This window comes from Vitis riparia, chromosome 4 (genome assembly GCF_004353265.1).
Source record: "Vitis riparia cultivar Riparia Gloire de Montpellier isolate 1030 chromosome 4, EGFV_Vit.rip_1.0, whole genome shotgun sequence".
NCBI classification, from domain to species: Eukaryota; Viridiplantae; Streptophyta; class Magnoliopsida; order Vitales; family Vitaceae; genus Vitis; species Vitis riparia.
Window position 1 is genome coordinate 3,352,061 of NC_048434.1, and position 22,010 is coordinate 3,374,070.

General features: G+C 34.0%; 2 protein-coding genes across 3 annotated transcripts; one reads left to right on the top strand and one right to left on the bottom strand.

Annotated features, from left to right (window-relative positions):
* Window positions 1-139: 139 nt before the first annotated feature.
* On the bottom strand, window positions 140-12,058 carry LOC117912114 (beta-adaptin-like protein A). Its single transcript, XM_034826584.1, has 11 exons — window positions 11,946-12,058; window positions 10,818-11,334; window positions 9,772-9,896; window positions 9,469-9,667; window positions 7,513-7,741; window positions 7,200-7,366; window positions 6,822-7,031; window positions 5,598-5,708; window positions 5,304-5,480; window positions 2,018-2,476; window positions 140-760 (listed from the first exon to the last, which is right to left on the bottom strand). Exons 1-11 carry the CDS (start codon window positions 11,996-11,998, stop codon window positions 470-472), a joined length of 2,538 nt encoding a protein of 845 aa, XP_034682475.1. The 5' UTR covers window positions 11,999-12,058; the 3' UTR covers window positions 140-469.
* Window positions 12,059-16,244: 4,186 nt separating this feature from the next.
* On the top strand, window positions 16,245-21,842 carry LOC117912902 (GTP-binding protein At2g22870). Of its 2 annotated transcripts, XM_034827697.1 has the most exons (5): window positions 16,245-16,748; window positions 20,067-20,136; window positions 20,628-20,790; window positions 21,249-21,508; window positions 21,542-21,842. In XM_034827697.1, the coding sequence occupies exons 1-4, from the start codon at window positions 16,280-16,282 to the stop codon at window positions 21,465-21,467; spliced, it is 921 nt and encodes a 306-aa protein (XP_034683588.1). In that variant the 5' UTR covers window positions 16,245-16,279; the 3' UTR covers window positions 21,468-21,508; window positions 21,542-21,842. The 2 variants fall into 2 exon arrangements, with proteins under 2 accessions (XP_034683588.1, XP_034683587.1); XM_034827696.1 differs by having other exon boundaries at window positions 21,249-21,828.
* The last annotated feature ends 168 nt before the right edge of the window (window positions 21,843-22,010 follow it).

A 22,010-nucleotide genomic window follows, 5' to 3' on the forward strand; every position in this document is an offset into this window, starting at 1 on the left:
AATTGTATTGTTCATTGAACAAGATGGGCAATTGTCATTCATCAGCAGCTCCCATCACACCACAAACTTAAATCAGCAATTTGGATGAAGATGGGCAAAACATGGGAGAATCTGCACTGTAAAATGTAACAAATGCTACTGATGTGTCAAGGTATAGAGATGCCTAAATGCAGAAATGATAAAATTAATACAGAACTGAAGCTGATCAAACATATCCTAACAGAATCTGAGAGAAAAACCGGGTTCTGAGATCAGGGGGAACAAAAACATTCCCCATCTTCACTCGAATTATACATTAAACCACCGCAGCAAAAACGTCTGTAAAACTTTTTTTTTTTTTTTCTTGATACTTTATTTTCCTTTTCTTCATTTTTCCTCCTGGAGGAGCATTACAACAAAGAACCTTCGAGGAATACCTATGTTCAGCTGGGCACTCAGGGAGAGGGAGAGAGACCTATCTGCATGATGACTATGTTGTTCCGAATTTAGACAAGGCTGATTGGAATGAAGTTGAGAAGGCCTGTGACATACTTTGATCATCGGCCTTGATTTTTATTTGTCCTTTAGCTGATGAAGTGTTGATTATACACTCTACAAGAAAGGTTGACGGTTCTTCTGCTTTTTGCGCGAAGAAAAAGAACTTGAAGTTTGGGGCTTGACCACCTGAGGCAATGCAGTGGATGGAGTGGCCCTGCATGTGCCGGAGGAAGGCTTGAGGTCTTGTCAATGCAGCAACTCCTTGAGGACTCATGCTGTAATCCTGCTCCAGATAATTAACTCAAACAATCAGAATTACGGAGAGAAAAAAATGAGAAATTGAAATGTATATCCATGCAGGTATAAGAAGATAAACTTAAATTCTGAAACTTAGCAGGAACTATAAACCAAACCAAATCTTTCCTCCCTTTCTCATACATCTCCTGTAAGAGAGCAAGAGGGCCATATAAAAATGAGCATCAATAACAAGACCTCTTTAGTCCTGTTACAGGCAGATTCTGCACAGCTAAAAAAGCCAAGGAGCTTGCTCCAGATAACAAGGAACAGTCCAGTCAATAACAGTTCAATCAAGATTTTTACCTATGTTTCGAGCTTAAAAATCACCATCTCAATTTTATTTGCTAATCATTTGGTGCACTACTTGCCTTCTTTAGCCCTCCAACAAGACCTCATCAGGTCAGTTTTATTATTTAAACCAAAGACTCATCAAGCAATGCAACTGTATCAGGCAGATGTCATGTTGCGAAGTTTAACAAGCCCACCTACCATGCTCCACATAACGTGGAGAAATCCAATCAATAAAAACTCAAATCAATATTTATTGCTATTCATTTGAAGCACTCTTTCCCATTCCAAACAAGACACCATCGCGTCAGTAGTAGTATTTCAAAATAAATTCAGTCACGTTCTATATCCCTATACAAATATACTCTAACTAGTTAGCCAGAAACATAATCCTAGTTCCAGCTTGCTCTCTCATCAGAGATTTCCAGACAGAATTGATCGTTTGGGCTTCAATGTCAAAAGTCCATGAAAAGAAAACATGTGGTCCTACTAGGAGTAAGCCAGTTATGTGAAAATGGAAAGCTAAAAGTTAGAAAACTATTACGCTTTAAAATTTTTAAGTTTGTTATCTACTTAGCCTATGCCCAAGGAAGAGGTTATATCTGGAAATATATGTGCAATTCAGCTTATTTTCTACGTCCATACGGCCTCAACTCAAGTTCCCTTGATTCCACAGTATAGTTTTCTAGGATGGAAATATCATCATGACCAATGGAAATGAACTTTGTAATCATCAAACACAGCAGAAAGTAGCATCAGCCAGAAAATAAACATACTACAAATCATTATGAGTTATGACATAACAAAGCCTGTGACCATATATAAGACTGAGAAGGAATTAAAAAAATCCTAGTTTATTTTATTTTATTTTTTGTATATGTAAAAATCATACCAGCTTAATGAATAGAAACAAAGGAAATATAACAAAGTTACTGGAATGAATAGAGAAGTTAACCTGTGATAAAGAAATTGGTAGTTGGCGCCATTTTTGCTGAAAGGTGCCTGGATCTAGAACAGCTTTTTCATTAAGCTTCAAAGGAGGAGGAGGAGGAGGAGGAGATGCAGGTGCAAGTGGTACACCTAGACCGAGCAGATCATCAACGGCCAAGCTTGATGATGGAGAGTGGGATGGTACCATTGTGTTTGAAATTGCCAGTTCAGATTGCAATTGTGAAGCACCTGTGGGCATAGAAGTACCATCATACATAGGAGCATTGTAAGCAGAACCATTGTTAGTGGCACCTCTACTTTCTTCCTTCTCTGAAGTACTTAGAAGCAGATCCTTGTCATTTGCCTCAACTCTCTGAGCTGGAACGACATTATCTGCAGAATCTGCCCCAATAGATAGACTTCCAAGTTCGTCTGAGAACTCAAATGGGCCCCGGTGTTCCTTATCTGTAAACATGTAAGATGGCTGGAAGAAGTTTTAACTGTCAGTAATTTTGATCTGTACCAATGGACAAGTTATTAATCTATCATAGAAATGAGAACAGGATCAGCATTAAATATGGAACAGTGGAAAACAAGCATTGAGAAGAGGAAAATGAAATTTTCTGACGTCTGTCAACTCTATTAAAGAATACTCAGGGACTTGATCAACAGTAGCACAAACAGAGAAATCTGATGCAACTCTCTCTCTCCCTACATCCCTCCCCCCCTCCAAAAGGCAACACCATTCTTTTACCATTTATCCCAATGTAAAATGAACCCCATTTCCATCTAGCTTTAAGATGAATGGTAAAAACTCTATAACACCTCAATTATGAAAAACATTTGTTTGCTCTAACATTGTTCATAAGGTACCCCAGGATAACAAAGACAATTTAAATTAAAATAAGGAAAGGGAGGAGGAAAATTTCTGAGGCCTGTCAATTCCAGTACAGATACCCAGGAACCTGATTGCAGTACTACAAATGGGGAAATATGACACAACTCTGTCCCTCCCTCCCAGAGGAAACATTGTTCTTTAACCATTTATCATAAAGTAAAACGAATCCTATTTCCATTTTGCTTTAAGATGAATGCTTAAAAACTATACCATCTCAATTATGTCAATTATAGCATGATTCTTACAATAAACCAGGATGATAAACAGTATTTAACCTAAACTAAAGGAAAGGGAGAAGATCATCCTGAAGTTTGCTGAACAAAATGTGCAAGGATAATCCTTTTTATATAAATAGGTAAAAGCAATTGTATTAAGAATGCCTAAAGAAGGGCACCCAAAAGTACACACGAAGCATACAAGGCACCTAAGGCCAAAAAAGAAGAGGGGTACACACAAAACTACATCCTCACCTCACTTGCAACCCAGCCAATCAATGAAATCAAATGAAGACAACAAGCTAAAACCTACATGCACCCTGACCCAATCCAAGAACATGTACAAAATGGACCGTGAAATAGCTTGGTCTGCCAATTTGGAATTATCAAAGACTCTCTGATTTCTCTCCTTTTATAAGGTTCAAAATAAGCACAAAGGAGCTACTCTCCATGCCTTCTTTACTTTTCTTCCCAACAAAAGCAAAGGGCCAACTAAGAATGCATCCCTGACTGAAGATGACACCACCCACTGAACACCAAAAAGAGCAAAAATAAGCTACCAAAGCAAGGCTGCCATGGAGCAGTGAAGGAGCACATGATTTGTTGATTCCTCCTCTCCTTTGCACAAGTAACACCTGCTCAGTAAACACACAACCTTCCTTTTAGCTGATCCAGAGTTAGAATCCTTCCCCATACAGCTTCCCAAGTAAAAAAGGTAACCCTCTTCAGGACCCAAGGGTTCCACATAATATCTGAAGGGAACCTACTCAAATTGCAAATTACTAGGGAGGAGTAAAAGGATTTAATTGTAAAGAAGCCTTCCTTTGACACCTGCCAAGTCATGACATCCTCAATCCCTCTTCTAATCACTTGCCCTAAATGTGCAAGGATAATATGGAGGAAAAATCTCAAAGTATGGTATCCCAATTGATTGTGAGAGTGAAGGAAAAAGTAGATTGGAATAGCCTATTAAGCTGTTCAACAACATTTTGAAAACCAGGAACCAAGATATACTTGGGAGAAATACTGCATACCTATTAGGGGAAGTATTTTTTCCAAGATATGGGGTAAATTTGATAATAGGTGGGGAATTGTTCCAAAGATTGCTGAATGAAATTTGAAAAGATGATGAAGGTAGAAGCAGTATGTATGGTATTCCAATTCATTGGGCAAGGTAAAGGAGAAAGTGGATTGGAATACTTAACTATGCTGCCAAATAATAACATATTGAGAACTTCAGAATTAAAGATACCTGTAAAAGTATTGCTAATTAAAAAGAATTAAGAAAAAGGGGTTGAATCAGTTCAAAAAGTTGTTTTTAGAATAGGGTATTTTTGTTACAACTTTTATACGGAAACTCCATCACCAGCTGTGCTGACAAGTGACTGGTGATAACAGAGCTAATCACAATGCTGGCAGGAGGGAGCTGCAGTCACAGCACAGCAGAGAGGTGCTGATGCTAGCAGTGTGAGAGATCATTTTCCTCACTGTTTAGAGGAATTAAAGAAACTCAATTCTCCACCAGTTTACCTTGTAGCTTATCTTATATATATTTTGCTCCTCAATACTCCTCCCAACTACTTTGCATTTTTCTATTCATTTTTCCCTGACTCTTCCCAGGAACAAAATGGAGCTGAACACTACTAAGAACATTCAAAAGGAAGTCTTAACTAGCATGCAGAAAATTGATGAGGCAAATTTAAAAACATAAATATTTTAACTAACTGAAGATTATCAACTAGCATACAGAGAAGCGATGATGAGGCCAGTGTATGTTTGTGTGTGCATGCACTTACAGAGAATCACAGAACAAGAACTGTGTTGCCACATAATTGGATTGCAGTTCCAGCCCCATGCCCACAAAAGAATTGTTTCAACTTATGAGCCACATTAGAACTCATATGCATGATTTCTGATCTCTTAGTACACTAGAACTTTTTTGGGAGGGAGGGAGGGTTGAGGCCAAATGTGTAAAGGAAGTTCTAAAAGGCAACTCGTGAGCTAAAATTAGAAAACCCAAAATAAAAAATAAAATAAAATAAAAGGTTGGATTTTGCACAGCATTTGCAATGAAGGTTCATATCTATCTAGAAATCCCAATTGTTTCAATGGAAGTAATTTTAGGTAAACTATGTTAATATCGACGATCAGAAATCACTTGCCTACAAAAAGAAAAGATCGGAAACCGCTTGATATACCTTTTGATATACAACAGATAGACTGTTAAATTCGTCAAATATGCGATCTTTGACTTCACTGCTTTGAGTATCTGCAAAGACTGAAACAGCTTGCTTTGGAGGGTTCACAACACGCTCTGCCACAGATACATTGTATTGCAAAAGCCTGTAGTAGAATAAGGCTCTATCATGAACATCCTGCAATAAACTCAAAGTTCAATAGACCATTCTAGCACAACCCACTCCCAACTATTAAACAAATGGGAACTAGATATTTCTCAAATTTTAGAAAAAAGTCTTAAAAATAAACTGCACCTGGTGAAAATCAGCAAGACCAGCAGCCAATGCAGCTCCCAATGCTTTCTGAGTCTCAGGAGGCCTTTTCAGGAAACACTTGAGTACTGCTGTAAGAAGATGCAATCGAACCTGTCCAACAAGATAATCCATTACCTCAAAGTGACTGCCATAATCAACAATAGAATTTGGGACCTGACTTTGAAATTTCTAACAATGCTTAAAAGAAAATACAGTGGTAGTTCAAATTTTGAAGTATGCCCGTCAACAATGTATAACAGAAAGTTAAATTCTCCTTTAATAAAACAGAGATACTAGTAGATAAATAAGTTGCTGTAGATGCAAGAGTGTACAGGGGGAAATTAGGACTTCATCAAAAACTAGGTGGATCTCAAGTTTCAGTCACCCCCCTGAAATCAATAAATTTGAATTCATGCATACAATGCATACTTAAAGAAAATGCAAATGAACTCCCTGACATGCATAACCACCAAAAACCTGCTTCATATTAGTATCCAGGATATGGCTCATACATATGCATGCAGTGCATGCTACCTTAGTAATGAAAAAGAAGTCGTTTTGCTGAATGAGGACCAAAAACATGTTCAAATTGCTATCCAGGAGATGGCTCTATATAGAAATGGAACAGCTGAATAGGCACTTTTCCATCTACACAATCCTATTCAGGGGGGACCATATTAGGTCTTCTCCAATTGAAACAGACATGTACCACCTTCCAGTATAAGAAAAAGAAGTCATTAATGCAGAATAAGGACCAAAAAGGTGCCTGGAGATGCTGCGCAGCATATGCGTCTAGATAGTGTGGGATGGCTGTAGAGATGTTTGGTAAACAAATCTAATATTTGGTGGACATTTGGATTTGCCTCCAATTGAGCTCACATTTAAGAGCCTGATTACGAAGGAGCAAGATTAGGTACTATCTTTCAAACAGGATTATTATTATCATTTAAAAAAAAGGGGGGGCAGTGCAAGATGGAATTTCTGTGCACGGTTTTTAACAAGAGAAAGAAGTAAGAAAGCCTCTTTCCAATTGATTCCCCGCTCCTTTTCATTTATTTTCTTTATTTTACTTCACTATCCATTAGAAGGTTAATTCAATGTTCAGCCCAAACAGCCAAGTTTACTAACAATGAACACACTTAGCTAATTAGCCAAAGAAGTGAGCAGGTGCTAAATAAAAAAGGTAAAAGATGACAAAACTCTAGCAACAGGGAGCTCAATTACCTCGGCAGAATGCTCATCATCCCAATTGTCAACTACACTTTCTAAAACGTAAGGAGCGTCATGCATGTCCTGAGAATATTCCCCCAACATCCATATAAGAGCTGCCTTGGCCTTGGGCTCCTGAACATTTTTGCTGCTGATATTCCCAACAACGGCAATGCAATCATGACTCCATTGTGGATATTTCCTTAGCAGATCTTTTACAAGCACCTACATGAGAGAAATCCAGACTTGTATCAATCTGATTAATAACAGTTAAATCATATGCTCATGTTACTTCTATGCATGAAGAGCATAAATTTTTTTGGAGTTTGGTTCAATGTTCAAATTCAATCACAATGAAAATCCAAGCATCTAGGCACAGCTGTAAAAATTCACCAGAGTTTCAGCAGTCACATAGTCCTTCTCCATCTCAAGAAATTGAAGAAGCCTATCAACGATAGCATTCACATCATACTGCTGCAGTGCTATTTTCCCAACAGCCCGGATTGACTCTCTTGCAATGGGAATATCAACATTTGCAGCATATTCACATAATTCCGTCACTGTAATGGACTCAATAAGATCACACATCAGTCATACTTGAAAGTTTATGGAGATAAAAGTGGGTCACCAAAAGGACAGAACGCACAGTTACTCATGCAAATATTTCATGTGAGGCTTTAGTGAAAATGAGATGTTATTTGCTTACCAATTTCATAAGTATTGCTCTCATTTGCCACTGCAGTCAACATTTCGAGTTTCAACTTCTTAACATAAGATGGCTCATTGTACTGGCAATAGAAGTGTTTGTAGTCGGAGGAAAATAGAATGGGTGCCCGCATCACCAGGAGATGAAGGTGGCTTAAAACTGCATAAGATTGTTCTTGACTTCCTGAGCTCACTAAGGTAAGCAAAGGGGCTTTAATCCGTTCATACACCTGAATATAAAAAAAAAAAAATCATTTAAAGAGTGTCGACTTTATCCATATTACATAAGTCATATAGGACAAATCCAGTCACTCCCATCAATAGAGATGAGCAACAAACAGGAAGGTTAGAAATAAAGTTGTGCACTTCATAACATGTTCTACAAGTCTATGCAAGCAAGGTAAAACGTTAAACTTCACAAGAAGCAAATAGACATGCCCTCAGTCAGACAGAGTAATATCTCTCCCCGTCAATGTTAAATAAATAAACATAGCAATTAACCTAAGCAGCTGCTTAACCTTGATACCAACAGAAAGATACCAAGTAAGCAGGGTTTGCACATTGGACTAATAGCTGCTATGCACATGAAGTAATTATAACCCTCAAACAATCTACAGTGCTATAGTAGAAGATGAAGTTATCTAGGGCTAAACAATAGTAATGAAGAGCTGTTAGGATAAATGATGAGTTTGAGAATGTCAGGTTATGCTTATTTTATGGAGGTTTTCAAATGCATTGAGTCCTGATAGGCTAATCCACACCTATACTTCTTTATCTTCAATTCTCACATATCATATATTCATGTAACAGAAATAGAGTAGCAATTGTAGTCCACACGCAACTATGTATGGTCATAACATTCACTTTTCACTCTCACACCCTTATCATAACATCCACATCTTTGCTATTGGCAGAAGTAACTGAAATTCACAGAATCAGTAATATAGAATTTATCTCTACAATGATAAAGGATGTGGGCATGATCTGATTTTCTGAAAGCATCTTCTGAGTCCCTATCCTCCATGATCTTGTACCATCTGTTCTACAGAAATTAACTCCTATATCTGTCAACCCAGTTTCTCAAGTACTTGATCATTGCCAGTGATTCCCTTCGAAGGGACAAAATCCTCTGATTTCTGTTCTTAGGGGGTGCTCTGCTATTTGACTGGAGTTGAAAAGTGGGGCAGTAGTTCTTCCTTCCAATATAGAAACTTAAACCCACTAGAAAATGTTTTGCAGTTTAGTTATTCAGTTGATTCCTAACACCTTAGTCCCTAAAACATCAAACACAAACAGGACCAACCCCAAACAAAATATTTCACAGAAGGCAGATTTCCTTTTTGCAGCCAGTTTTTGTTTCTCTTTTCCTCCTAATCTTTTTCCGAGCTCAGCAGCTTTCGTAATTTTGGATGCATGTACTCACGTTTCCTTTTGCATTAAAATTTTCAGTAATTCATTAAGAAATATAAAAAATACAAGCTATAGATTTCGGCAGAGTATTAATACTCTTTAATTAATCTAGGAGAGTTTCAAATAACCTGCTACTGAAACCATGATCTCTAATACAGAATTAAGGACAATTTTCTCTCTTCAGTTTCTTATTTAAGTCAAAGGAACCACTTTATCCCAAGAATGGTATCCAGAACTGTAATCCAAAGAAATTTTAAAAAATCACAACCATGAAAAAGGAAAAAAAATTCCAGTAAAGGATCGCGAAGACAACTTGAATCATCCAGAGAGTCATTAATTACAAAACTAAATGCAGTCATACCCTATATATGAATAACGTCATTTAAGACCGAATAGCATGCACACAAAATGACCAAATTTCCAAGCACCTCGGAGTCGCTCCTCTAAGATTGTACAAACTGCTACAACTCTCCATTTGAAATATTGTTATAGCTATCAATAGTATATAAATTATCAAACAAGGTAAGAAAATGTTTTGCTAGGGTACCTGCTGATGAACATCAGCCATGGACAAGGTCAATTGTAGAAACACCTTGATCGTTGCTAGGACAACAGCACCATTTGCATGCTGAAGTCTATCCTCCAGGAGATTCATAATGTCAAATATTTCACTGTTATCTGAAGGTACATAATTAGCGACCAACTCAAGTACGAGACACTGTGCCCATTCACTGAATTCCTTGATCCTACACAAAGACATGCAACAAAGCAAAGCATCCATTCTTAATAAAGATGTAGTGTCCAAGGCATGGATATTGATTTATTCCAATGCCTAAGAGAAAGAACATACCGATTCAAAAAGTAATATATCACTGGCTTGCTAAGCAAAGCTTCTCTCTCCCTGGATGCTTCCTCAGAGGTACTTGCTTCTGAGCTCCAGATCTCTTGTAGAGATGATAAACAATTTGCAACTACCTGATAAAAAAAATGAAAACCACTAACTAATACAACAAACAGAAATTCCATCCCAAATCATCTGTAAAACCTGAAGAGAAGAAAAATAGCAAAAGATGATGTTCATCATTGTGAGGGATAGGTGAGCGAGAGATAGATGGATGGATGCTCCAGCACACAATATTTGATGTTACTTGACATGAAGGGAGGTAATAAAAAGAAAATTCTTCGGACATAAACAGAAACCATGATAGAGTCAATAGAAGTCACAAGGCAATAGAAGTCATAAGGCAAAATAAAGATAAAGATCATCTCCAATAATCTATCTATTATGCAATTATACTTAATTACTGATTTTCTTGCAAAATCCACAACAATTTCATAAAATATGACACTGGCACACCCAAAGGCCCAAGGAAGCACCTGAGCAACTACTTTAACATATTCTATGAAAAACAGCTAAGAATAAATCTAACAAAGTTTATCCCATGTGATTTCCTTTTCCTTCTTTGGATGAAAAACGAAGTTTCTCCCATGTGATTACTGCTTCATTTTTTAGATGAACTTATCTGCGATTCTGCATTGCAAACTTCAAAACCAAACCACAGTGTACATGGTATTGGAAATTAATTTCCAGATAAATAAAATTATTTACAGATTACACCCAACATTAGCATATGGTTAATAGCTGCATTCTGTTTATTTCACAACGCTCATTATCTCCAATACAATTAAAAACAGGCATGTGATGTCAACGTTCATCCGCACAGACCAACGTGACAAATTTGAAGTTTCATTCTTTTTTTTTCCTTTCCTTTTATTTTATTTTTTATTTTTTAAACAACAGAACCATATGCAATAGCTAAGGAGAATGGACTACTAAACCAAGCATTAAACAAGCGTACAAATGAAGAAAACTTGCTCCAAGAAAAGAAACCTCACTTGAGTATCTGGATCATTAAGCATTAAATGCTTAAGCATTGCTGGAAAATCTGCATCAACACATGTTGAAGCTGATATGTGATATAATTTCAGAACTGCACTAGCTGCCACCGTCCTTACATAACTATTACTATCTTTCAGCCCTGATCCCAAGGGACCCACCAAGTACTCCACCAAATTCGCCACTCGCAGCGAACAAAGACTCCTCAGAGCAAGCCCACGAATCATTGGATCCTCATCCTTACAATCCTTCTGAAGGAAATTGATCGTTAGAAGTGCAAGATCAGGATTTCCCTTAGCATAGTTCCCAACATAGAGATAACACATCTTCTTCAGAACAATGTCAGATGTCACTGAACACATCACCATCTCACCAAAAAGCGACGACACATCAATGCCAATTGTCATGTATGAGATCACCTTCTTGAACAGCTCCCGCTTTGCATCATCAGCACCTGGTGCCCGGCTGCCAGCATGCTGCCGGAGCTGCAACTTTAGATCTGAGACTTCACCTTTTCTGGTAGGATTAAGGTTCAAAGAGAGTGAGATAGAACTGAATTTGAATCATTCACAAATCACATCGTATTCTTTTTCATTCCCAGGAAAATGTAACTTTCACTCTGAATCAGTTTGGAAGTTGTTAAAATTGAGAGGAAATTACTAAAATAAAAATTAGAAAATAATAAGCACGCGACTCAACTAAGGAAACCAATCATCTTAAGCTCAATTGAGAGCATAATTTTATTTCTGAGCCTCAAAGTTCCAAGTCTGTTCCTTCTAATTTCCTAATAATGAAACAGAGCATCGTAAGATTCAAACAACCAAATTTATTTAGTTTCCTACAGTTGTTTCAATAACCAAAAGCAGACATTGACTGAGGGTTTCTGAAAGAGTTAAATTGAATAAGATTTTGATGACAACATACGAAATCAAAATATAAACTAAAATTCTCGCAGATACACTTTTCAATGCTTCGGATGATCGGATCCAACCATCAATCCTGTTCGAGGCTTAATTTTTTGCACTTTATTGAACCACCAAAACAACAAGATCCAATTTTGAAGAAATTTCTGAGCAACCAAACGGAGGAAGATCTGAATTAGGGTTAGAGCGAAATGGAGGACTTACCCAGAAGGTTGAGAAGGTGATGGAGATCGTTGAGATTGTGCCGGAGGAGCCATAGCAGATTCAGCAGAAGCTGGGGTTTTTGCTCGTCGTCTTCCGGCCACAGCCCTGTGAATATGAGAAAAACTCTTTCACGAACATTAATATATATTAATTATGTCGAAATTAAGGAAATAAGTTACCAATGGGCGATAACTTTATTTTAAGCTTATGAAATATAATTTAATATTTTTTTTAAATATTGTTATTTTGTTTTAGACCAAAAATTTAGAAAATTAACAAATAAGGCTTAATTTAAAACTTCCGTGATAACATGAGATTTAAAGTGATTTTAGAAAATGTTTATACCATTTTTAAAATTTAAATAATAAAAAAATTTAAGTATTAAAATTATTAAAAGTATTTCCTAAAATTATCAAACACATGATATTGTTTCTATTTAATTTTTAAATTTTAAACCATAGTATTTTATATTTCTTATTATATTTAAATTGAATTATGGGAAGTAGTTTTTTGATTTTATAAATAAAAAACAAAATATTCTCATATAATAATTTTTTTAGTTATTTATAATTGTTTTTATTTTATTTTTAAGGATTATTTTTAAAAATAATTATATAAATATGAAAAATGATTAAAAATAAAGTTTTATATATAAAATCCATTTTTAAAAATATGTTAAAAACATTTCAGGTTTTCAAATAGACATTTGTTTTATAAAACATGAAAAATAGTTTTTAAAAATGGTTATAAAAAGCTATTTTTCATAATCCTTTTTTCAATTTGTTTTTAAGCTTGACTAAATTTTTATTGGAAAAAATGAAGACTAATATAGTATTCATTCTTGATCTCTTACCATTGAGAATGCAATGAAAAGAAAAAAGAAAAAAAAAAGGGATTATTAAATAAATGTACAAATAATGAGAAAAATAATAAAATAACAAAAACAATGGTATCTAAATGCACGTGTAACATAATTTGTTGCATTTGTTGATACTTGTGAAATATAATTTAATATTTTTAAATATTGTTATTTTGTTTAAATTATGAATAATAACATTTTACATTTTAGGTCTTGTTTGGATTGAATTATGTGAAGCTATGATTTTGTTTTTAAGGTAAAAACTATGATACTAATTTAACACTGTGTGACTCTTCGTCGATCTTAAGAAAAAAAAAACTTCAAAATAAGGGTGAAAGCACAAGACTAATAACAAAATAACGAGTATATAATAACGAAATCTAAATACATTCATGAAATAACTTAATTGGTTGCACTTTTAAGTATTATAACCAAATCAATTTTTATATCAGTACGAAATTCGTGAAAGCCTTGTAAGTAAAACAATAAGAAAAATTATGAAAAACAAAATTTTATCAAAATTAAATTTGTGAGTTATGATCTTCATGGTAATATCATTTTACAAAATAATACATGTTTATGATTTTTTTCACCTTGATTATAATTTGGAAGATAATGATGAAACTATTTATTTGATTTTAAAGGTCAAACGAAGGCCTCATGTGCCTTATTTTTTAATAAACTTATTGAAAGATGAAGATAGTATGTGTAGTACTTTTGTTGTTTCTTGAACTTTGAAAATTTTTATTATTTGTCAAGCCTCTTTTTTCGTATAGAGTTGTTTTTACCGATTCAAATAAGTCTTTCCATCCAAGGAAATTACCTCTAAAATTAGAGAATTAAATTTTAGAATTTTTTAATATTTAGTTGTTTGATTTTAATAACTTGTCTTATTTATTAATGAAATTTACCGACAAGATAATATTTATTTATTTATTTTTATTATCTTTTGACTTTGATTAAAATATTTGTTTCGTTTTCAAGAGAATAAATTTATTTTTTGTTTTAATTCTCTTTTGACAACAATTGTGGATATTTTATTTGAAATGCTAAATTTTATAATCTTTCGGATTTCGTCAAGTGTAACATTTTTATCATGTCATATGTCAAATGTGTGTCAGACATATCACTTATCGATTCCAAATTTTATCGAATTGAAAAAACACATTTTTTTGAAGACCAATTTAATGATAATTTTTTTCACTAAAAATTTCAATTTCTATAATATTAATTTTATTGAAAAAATTATAATTATGAAAAATATATATAAATTTTATAATTACTTCTTCTATAAATTTTGATTTAACTTATACAATACGTTATTTCATGATTATTTTCAACGATGGTGAGTTGGCCTTAAAGCCAAAAACAAAATACCATCAAACAAAGGTTTTTCAATGTGACATTTTCATTACTTTTTATTTCACATTATTTAATTCATGCTATTTTCTAGCCTATGAGAAATTATTTTTTCCCCTTTTTGAGTTTTGTATATTTGTTTATAATTATACAAATAACAAACCCTAAATTATAATTTTTTGTAACAAAAATTAGAAGGATAAAATAACAATTAATAGTATACCATAAGTGGATGGGTCTCTTTATAACATTTTCAGTTTGAAAACTTGTATAGTTTTGTTAGATATTCGTGGGTATTTTATGAGGATAGGTTGTTAGTTTTGAAAACAATTTTTAAAAACAATTTTATGATATTTTATAAAACAAAATTCTATTTGAAAACTTGAAATATTTTTAAATATGTTTTAAAAATAAATTTTATATCTAGTGTTTTGTTTTTAATTATTCAATATGTTTATATGATTATTTTTTAAAATAGTACTTAAAAAACAAGTGAAAACGATATAAAACAACTAAAAAATGTTATTTGAAAATACTCTATGAAAATAATTTTTTATTACCAAACGTGTTCTCTTGATTTTTTATTACGAACAACAAATTATTATAGAAAATAGTTGTCAAACGGACTTTATGTATGTTGCCTTTAAATTTAAATTTTCTTTTATATTTTTTTAGATTTTCCTATTGTCTTTAGCATATTATCTTCTATACTTTTTTATAGTAATTTTCATGTGACATTTTTTTTTTCTTTTTTCTCTTTTCAGTAAACACATCTTTATATTATTTAATTTTTTATATTTTAAATGATTTTTAAAATTTATTATAAAAAATGTTTTACTATTAGGGATGACAATAGTACAGACTCATCCATCACTTCATCTTAATTTCATCCCATTTATTTAAATTAATTTTCATCCCCATAAAACAAAAAAAAGGTGGGACAAGGCTAGTACAGGAATTCCCATATTTGCCCCACTTCATTTATTTATGTTTTCAATTTTGCACTTTTAAAATATTAAATTATATTCAAAATAAACACAATTTATAACTAAATAAATATCATATATAAAATTTATTTTTATGAAAAATATTGATTTTATATAATATTAAAAAAAGTTGAAAATGAAAAAAAATAAAATTTATTTAATATTATATATAATGGAGAGACAAAATAAGGTTATATCAAAACCATCCTAAACTTGTCATGGGTTTTAAAAAAAAATTTCAAATTTGTCTCAAATCTATTTATATTTATTTCAATCTCATCATATTAGAAATGGAGTGGGTTAAGTACAAAAGAACTTGTCTAATTGTCATCCCCATTTAATATATAACAAATATTAATAACATTTTGAAATTAATTTCTTGTTTTACCATACTTATAATATAGTTATGTTTTAATAAAATTTCTTATCATCCTTATAATCTTTGGATAAAACTTACAACTAAGTATTGCGCAATTATCTTCTCATCATCTTTTTTTTTTCCCTAAATAGAATTTTTGGAAGGGTTAGGTTTTGGGTTATGGTTATGAATTTTATTAAGTTATAAATCATGATTTTAATTTTATTACGTTTACTAGTTTGAATGATTTTATAAAATATTAATAGTTTGAGACATAGAAGAGTTTGAGACTTGAGAGTGTAAATAGAGGTTTATTTTTATCTAAATTTATTAGTATTTTTCTATGACGTCTTTAAAATTTATTTAACTTTAATGACTTTTTATAATTTTAAAATACTTTTAAATAGTTAAAGAAATTCCATTTAATATAGTGTCAAAAGTTTTTTCTCATAATTATCATTATGTTGACAGGACATTCTCATTGTGTCTTATTTTATACGAGATCTAAGACAAATTTAAAGGATATAATGACCATTTAACAATTTAGGTATAGAATTTCAAATAGTAAGTGACTCAAACAAACATTTTATAATAGAAAAGTTATTTTCTACCAAATTTCTATTGAAAGCAAATGATAGTTTCCTAAGTACCAAATTTCTTTAAGATAAATTGTGATATTTCTTGCAACGAAGACAAAAGTCACAAAAAATCCCCAAGGGGACCCCTTAAATTCAATACAGAGGGGAAGGGAAGAGGGCTTTGGAAGAGAGAAATGGTAGTGACACATCTACCCAAGCTCCACACCCACTTCTTCATTTCCACGCCTCCGCCCTCCCTCTACACCCACCACCTCTCCCTCCTCCGCATTCCCAAGTCCACCCTCACTACCGCCGCCGCCGCCACCAGTTCTACTACTCATCCACCACCCATCTCCACCCCTGACACCCACATCCAAATTCCCCTTCAAAACCTTTTTGTGCCCCCAGAAACTGACATCTCCGCCACCAGCACCCCTCTCACTGCTAGAATCTTGAAGGGCTCCAACATAGTGTTGAGTAAGTATGCTAATGATGCTCAGGTTGTGCAGGCTGAGTTTGTGAAGAGCAGTGTCAGGACTGAGGACTGTCCCTCCGATGGGTTGCCTGAGTTTGCCCTCGTGGGACGGTCTAATGTGGGAAAATCCTCTTTGCTCAATTCGCTCGTTCGCCGTAAACGGCTCGCTCTTACCTCCAAAAAACCCGGTGAGTGTAACGCCGTCGTTTAATTGTTGCTTGTTTAAAACTGTTGTGAGTTTGATTATTTCTCAATTTCATCTTTGGAATGGATTTTGTGGTCGAAACCAACGTATATTTTTACCATTGGGATTTGGTTCGTGTGAAATACCTCAAAATTGAAGGACAAGACTGGTTTCAAGACGGTGGCGTTTTGTTGGCTTAGAGTGCGCTTGGCAGCACTCCAGTATAACAAGTGTTTTTGAAGAAAAATGCGTTTTTAGAGAGCACTTGAAAAGTGAAAAATCATTACTAGTGTTTTAGGAACAAGCGGTTGATAGGTAAGCACTTGATAGGTGATTAAAACACTTCGAACGCTTTCATTAAACACAATGCGATTAGAAACTATACAAATGTGCTTTTAGAGTCTGTTTGGCAGTGATCCTAGGGAGGGCTCCTAGCTTAAAAAGTGTTTTAGAAGCAAATGAGGTGATTGACAAAATTTAGGAGATCCTTTTAAAAATTTGAAAAATCACTTGTAGTATTGGAAAATTACTTCTAGTGTTTTTTAAACTAATACTTGATAGATGATTCACTTATAAACACTTTCAGAGAAAACATTTCAACTAAAAACACTTTGAGTAGAAACACTCCCAAACACACTCTTAATTGATACTCTTGAAGTTTTTTTAGTGCTTTGTTGATTTGTTTTCCTTTTGTTTTGTTTTGGAAGTGATTCGAGTTAAAGTGTTTTCTACTTGTATTGTGTAACACTTTTAAAGAGAATCCCATTGTGGTTGGATATAAACTAAAAAAAAGTGTTTTTTACCATGTTTTTGGTAATATACTATATAACAAAAATTGAGTGATTTTTGGAGGAATCACCTACTTATCCAAGAATCACTTTAATGGATTCTTTGTATTTTTAAAAGTGATAATAAAAAAATCTGTGAAGCACCTAATTTTTATAAGAAAACCCTCTGAAGCATTAAGAAGTGTTTTTAGCCCTTTTTAGACTCATCCTAAAACATGCTTGTAGTTTACATTTTACTAATTTATGGGTCAAAGCCAACAAATTTGCCAATACTTATTTCAACAATTTAGCTTGGGATCTTATATACATATCAAGATGTTCTATCAGAGTGGAAATGCGAACTGCAGGTCTTTCGTGAATACAGTGGAAGAGACTACCAAGAACATATATAATAATAGCCTCCAAAGTGTACTGATCAAAGTTTTCGAGATTTGATAGATCGTTGGAAGAAAGGCAATGACTCTTAAGATAATCCAGACTTTAACGACTCTAAGCATCTTCTGTTATTGTATGGGGAGTTTATCACTTGATCCCTTTAAATGATGACCTCTTTGTCCTTGCCTTGTTTTCTTAATTTTCTATTGGGGGATGTGATCTATGTTCTATTACATTCATTCCATCATTTGATCTGGAAGGATAAGTGGTATGCCTTTGAGGGATTCGTTCCCGAATCTTTATTCTATAGCCTCTTCAACATATGCTTAGGTGGTTGATGTATGGTGGTAGTTGGGGCCTTAGGTTCTTTAGATATCTAAATGTCTGAGAGTTGGAGGAAACTAATGTCTTTTTTGGGAGGCTGCATGATTATTCCATCTCTTTGGGTAATGATGATAGTATGGTGTGGTTGGAGACAAAGAATCATTACTTTTCAGTTAAGTCTTTTTACTCCTCGACAAGTAGGAGAGCGGAGCCTTTCCCTTATGGTGTAGTTTGGAACTCCTGCTACAAGAGCTAGTTTTTTTTTTGCTTGGAAAGCTTCGTGGGCAAAGATTTTGACTCAAGATCGGCTCAAAAAGAGGGGTTGGAGGATGCCTAATAGATGCTGTTTGAGCAAAGCAAAAGAAGAGATGGGGGGATCTTATTATCTTTCATTGTTTGAAAGCTTGCATGTTGTGGCAATTGATTTTTGCTCTCTTTGATATACAGTGGATTATGCATTCCTCAGTGAGATGAATGCTCTTGAGTTGGGGCGGTTACTTTGTTGGTAAAAAAAGGAAAAAGAGTTGGAAAATTGCTCTTTTATGTCTTTTTTGGTTCATCTGGAGGGAGAGAAACATGGGAGCCTTTGAGAATTGTGATTGGGTTAGATTGTACATTAGGGATGGTTTAATGCCATTTTTAGATTTTGTAGATTGGTTAGGTACTCCATAGGGGGTGGTTGCTAGTTTTTGTGTATTGGTGCTTGCTATTTTTTTGGTTGCTCTGTATACATTGTGTATACTTTTTTAAATCAATTAATACAACCTTCTTTTACTTATCAAACAGAAAAAGAAAACAATGCACTAGTATTGTCTGAAGGAATAGAGCGCATTTTGATGCACGAAACATTAATCATGTGGCATTTAGTGATATGTGAATGTATCAGGAAATTCTACTAAGACTTCTTAATTATGGGGACATGACATATCAGCAATTTAGTATTGCAGCTAGTAGTTCACACTGCTAAACTGAGGAGGCTTAGGCACTCTTGCTAATAAAAACACATAGGAGAGAGTTTTAGAATACAATTAACTTGGGGGAACTATGAGAATCAATATACTAAGTTGAGTTGCATTTATCGAAGACTCCTCCAAATCAAATTGGCACCCCACTGACTTTCTTCTATCAGCATTAAGGTGACTTAGGTGGTGTTTGCTTTTTTACTTAATGTTAAATAGAACTTAATTTAACTTAACTCTAAATACAACTTAATAGTATTAAGTATTATGTTGTTTGTTTTTATTTTATTTTTATTAAGTATTAAGTATTAAGTATTAAGTATTAATAGGGATGAGGGTTGTGTTTAGATTGTGTATTGATTGTTTTAAAATGTTATTTTTAGCATTTAGCAAAAAGCCAAATATTTTAACTTTTTCTATTTAGTCAAATTTTTTAAAAAATAAGTAATAAGTAGAAAAAAAGTTAAAAATAAATAATCTAAAGTTTGAAAGCAAATTACATTCAGTATTAAATTAAAAAAACAAACATCACCTTAGTACCATTTGGTTAGACATGCTTAAAATTTATGAACCTTTCAAAGGTTTTGTTTTTGTTTACTGAATTTGAAAAATATGAGCAAGAGAAGCTTCAATGCAACTGTAGCAGTTGTTAGACTACATTTTTTTTTGTATCCATGGACTTTTTGTATCAAATTGCCTCCTCCCTGAGTGTTTAATTTGGATCCCATATTTTATGTAACGTTACAAAAATGATTCTTTGGGGATTTTGGCTTACTTTATTCAATTTACAAGCTTTTTTTTTTTTTTTTTTTTTTTGTTTTATAATGTGGGAAGGAAAAGGACCTGAGTTAATGCTATTTTTTTTTCAACCTGCAGGGAAGACACAATGCATCAATCATTTCCGGATCAATGATAGTTGGTATCTAGTGGATTTGCCTGGATATGGGTATGGTTTAGATCAGTGATTCATTCTAACCAGGATAATTTCATTACTAATTGATTCTTGTCCAGGACATGTGGCCTATTGTTCTTGGCTATTATTGGTTATTGGTTTGCTTTGTCAAATTCACAAGTCAACCCTAAATTCATCCAAGTTTATTATCCTTGGCCAGGTTTTAATGTCTCAGTTAGAACTTGTTTGGATCTCAGCCAAGTTCTGGGCCAGTTTGGTTTAGTATAATTCATACAGAGTTAACTGCTATATATATGGGAAAAAAGGGTTGTTAAACAATCTTAAATCTGAGACACCCGTCTTTTAAATGCCTGTATATTTTTATAGTGACATTATCCTTTTCTTATATGATATCTGGAGCTGTGGTTTCTCCAGTTAAGTTGATGAGTTAACTCCATTCCACAAACTTGTGTGAGTTGATATCCCAAGTTATATCAGTTGAAATGTGATTATGCCTCTACAACATTCTGATGTAAGCTGTACAGGTATGCTGCTGCTCCACAAGAGCTTCGAACTGATTGGAATAAGTTCACTAAAGACTATTTCCAGAGCCGCTCGACCTTAGTTTCTGTATTCCTTCTTGTAGATGCTAGCATTCCTGCTAAAAAGATTGATCTCGAATATGCCAGTTGGCTGGGTGAGAATCAGGTATTTTTTCATGTCTTTTATATACAACATTGGGGAAAAAAGATATTTAAAGGGATTTGAAATGAAGCCACACTAGATACATGAGCTTTGGCATCGATATACTCTGGGTTTCAAAAAAATTGTCATGTCATGGTTCTATGAGCAGTAGTAGCTCAGCCTTTTCACCTCCTCCCCACCTTCCACCATGTTTGGTTAGGGGATATTTCAGAATTAAGGAAAACGGAGGAAGCATGATCATTTTGGAACTGAATCCCCAGAATGGTTTTTAGTAGGCACTAATGAGTTTTCCCACTTCAAACATGACAAGAACTTCATAGAATCTTTTGCTCTTACCTGGGTTTCCTTGTTCTGAGCAAGCCAGCCAAATATAATCCTTGAGCAAAGATGGTGTTTTCCTTAACCGCAACTGGATGCTTCCATTATCAATTTTCTGTTATTGAACCATGTGGTCCTTTCAGATTCCCATGACATTGATCTTCACCAAATGTGACAAGCGCAAAAAGAAGAAAAATGGAGGGAAGAGACCGGAAGAAAATGTTGAAGATTTTCAAGGATTAATATGCGACTTCTTCCAAACAGCACCACCTTGGATTATGACCAGCAGTGTAACCAATCAAGGTCGCGATGAGATACTACTGCACATGGCTCAGCTTCGCAACTACTGGCTCAAGCACTAAAGGAATAAAGAAGTACACTTTCAAATTTGCGGCAATTCCAAGTTTTGAAGTTTTACTGAACTTCCTAATAGCAATGTAGGAGTACTAGCGGTTAAATTTTTGGTTCTCTAAAGATAATGTGTGGTTTTCCAATGATACATTTTGAAGCCTTGATTCCAGGATCAAATGAACACACCACACACCTTGCAATTAAATTATTGTTGTTTTTAGTAACTTGAGGGAAGATCAGTTTCTAATCCTTGCTGCTTCCCCCGGGATAAGGGTCTGACAGGAATGTGTATGTTGGCTTTGGTCTAGTCTCTGTATTTGGTTTGATGTGAGTGCAATCTTAGAATGAAGGAGATGCCTCTGTTCACTGTGAGGTAGTGCCACAAATTAGAATTACTTGGTGTGGTTACTTCTATCTAATTGAAATGGGTAATTCTGGGTGGGGGTTCAAGGTAAGTTAATATAATCGAACTTACTGAATATATACATTAACAAAGGATTAAGATCAAGAGAAAGAAAAAAAAAAAAAATCATAAAAGAGGGTTAACCATATGA

Coding starts and splice junctions, on each gene's coding strand:
- LOC117912902 (XM_034827697.1), top strand. CDS start 16,280: ATGGTAGTGACACATCTACCCAAGCTCCACACCCACTTCTTCATTTCC. Junction 16,749..20,066: donor TCTTACCTCCAAAAAACCCG/GTGAGTGTAACG, acceptor TTCAACCTGCAG/GGAAGACACAATGCATCAAT. Junction 20,791..21,248: donor GTTGGCTGGGTGAGAATCAG/GTATTTTTTCAT, acceptor TGGTCCTTTCAG/ATTCCCATGACATTGATCTT.
- LOC117912114 (XM_034826584.1), bottom strand. CDS start 11,998: ATGGCTCCTCCGGCACAATCTCAACGATCTCCATCACCTTCTCAACCT. Junction 9,668..9,771: donor ATATATTACTTTTTGAATCG/GTATGTTCTTTC, acceptor GTCTTTGTGTAG/GATCAAGGAATTCAGTGAAT. Junction 5,709..6,821: donor ATGATGAGCATTCTGCCGAG/GTAATTGAGCTC, acceptor CTTGTTGGACAG/GTTCGATTGCATCTTCTTAC.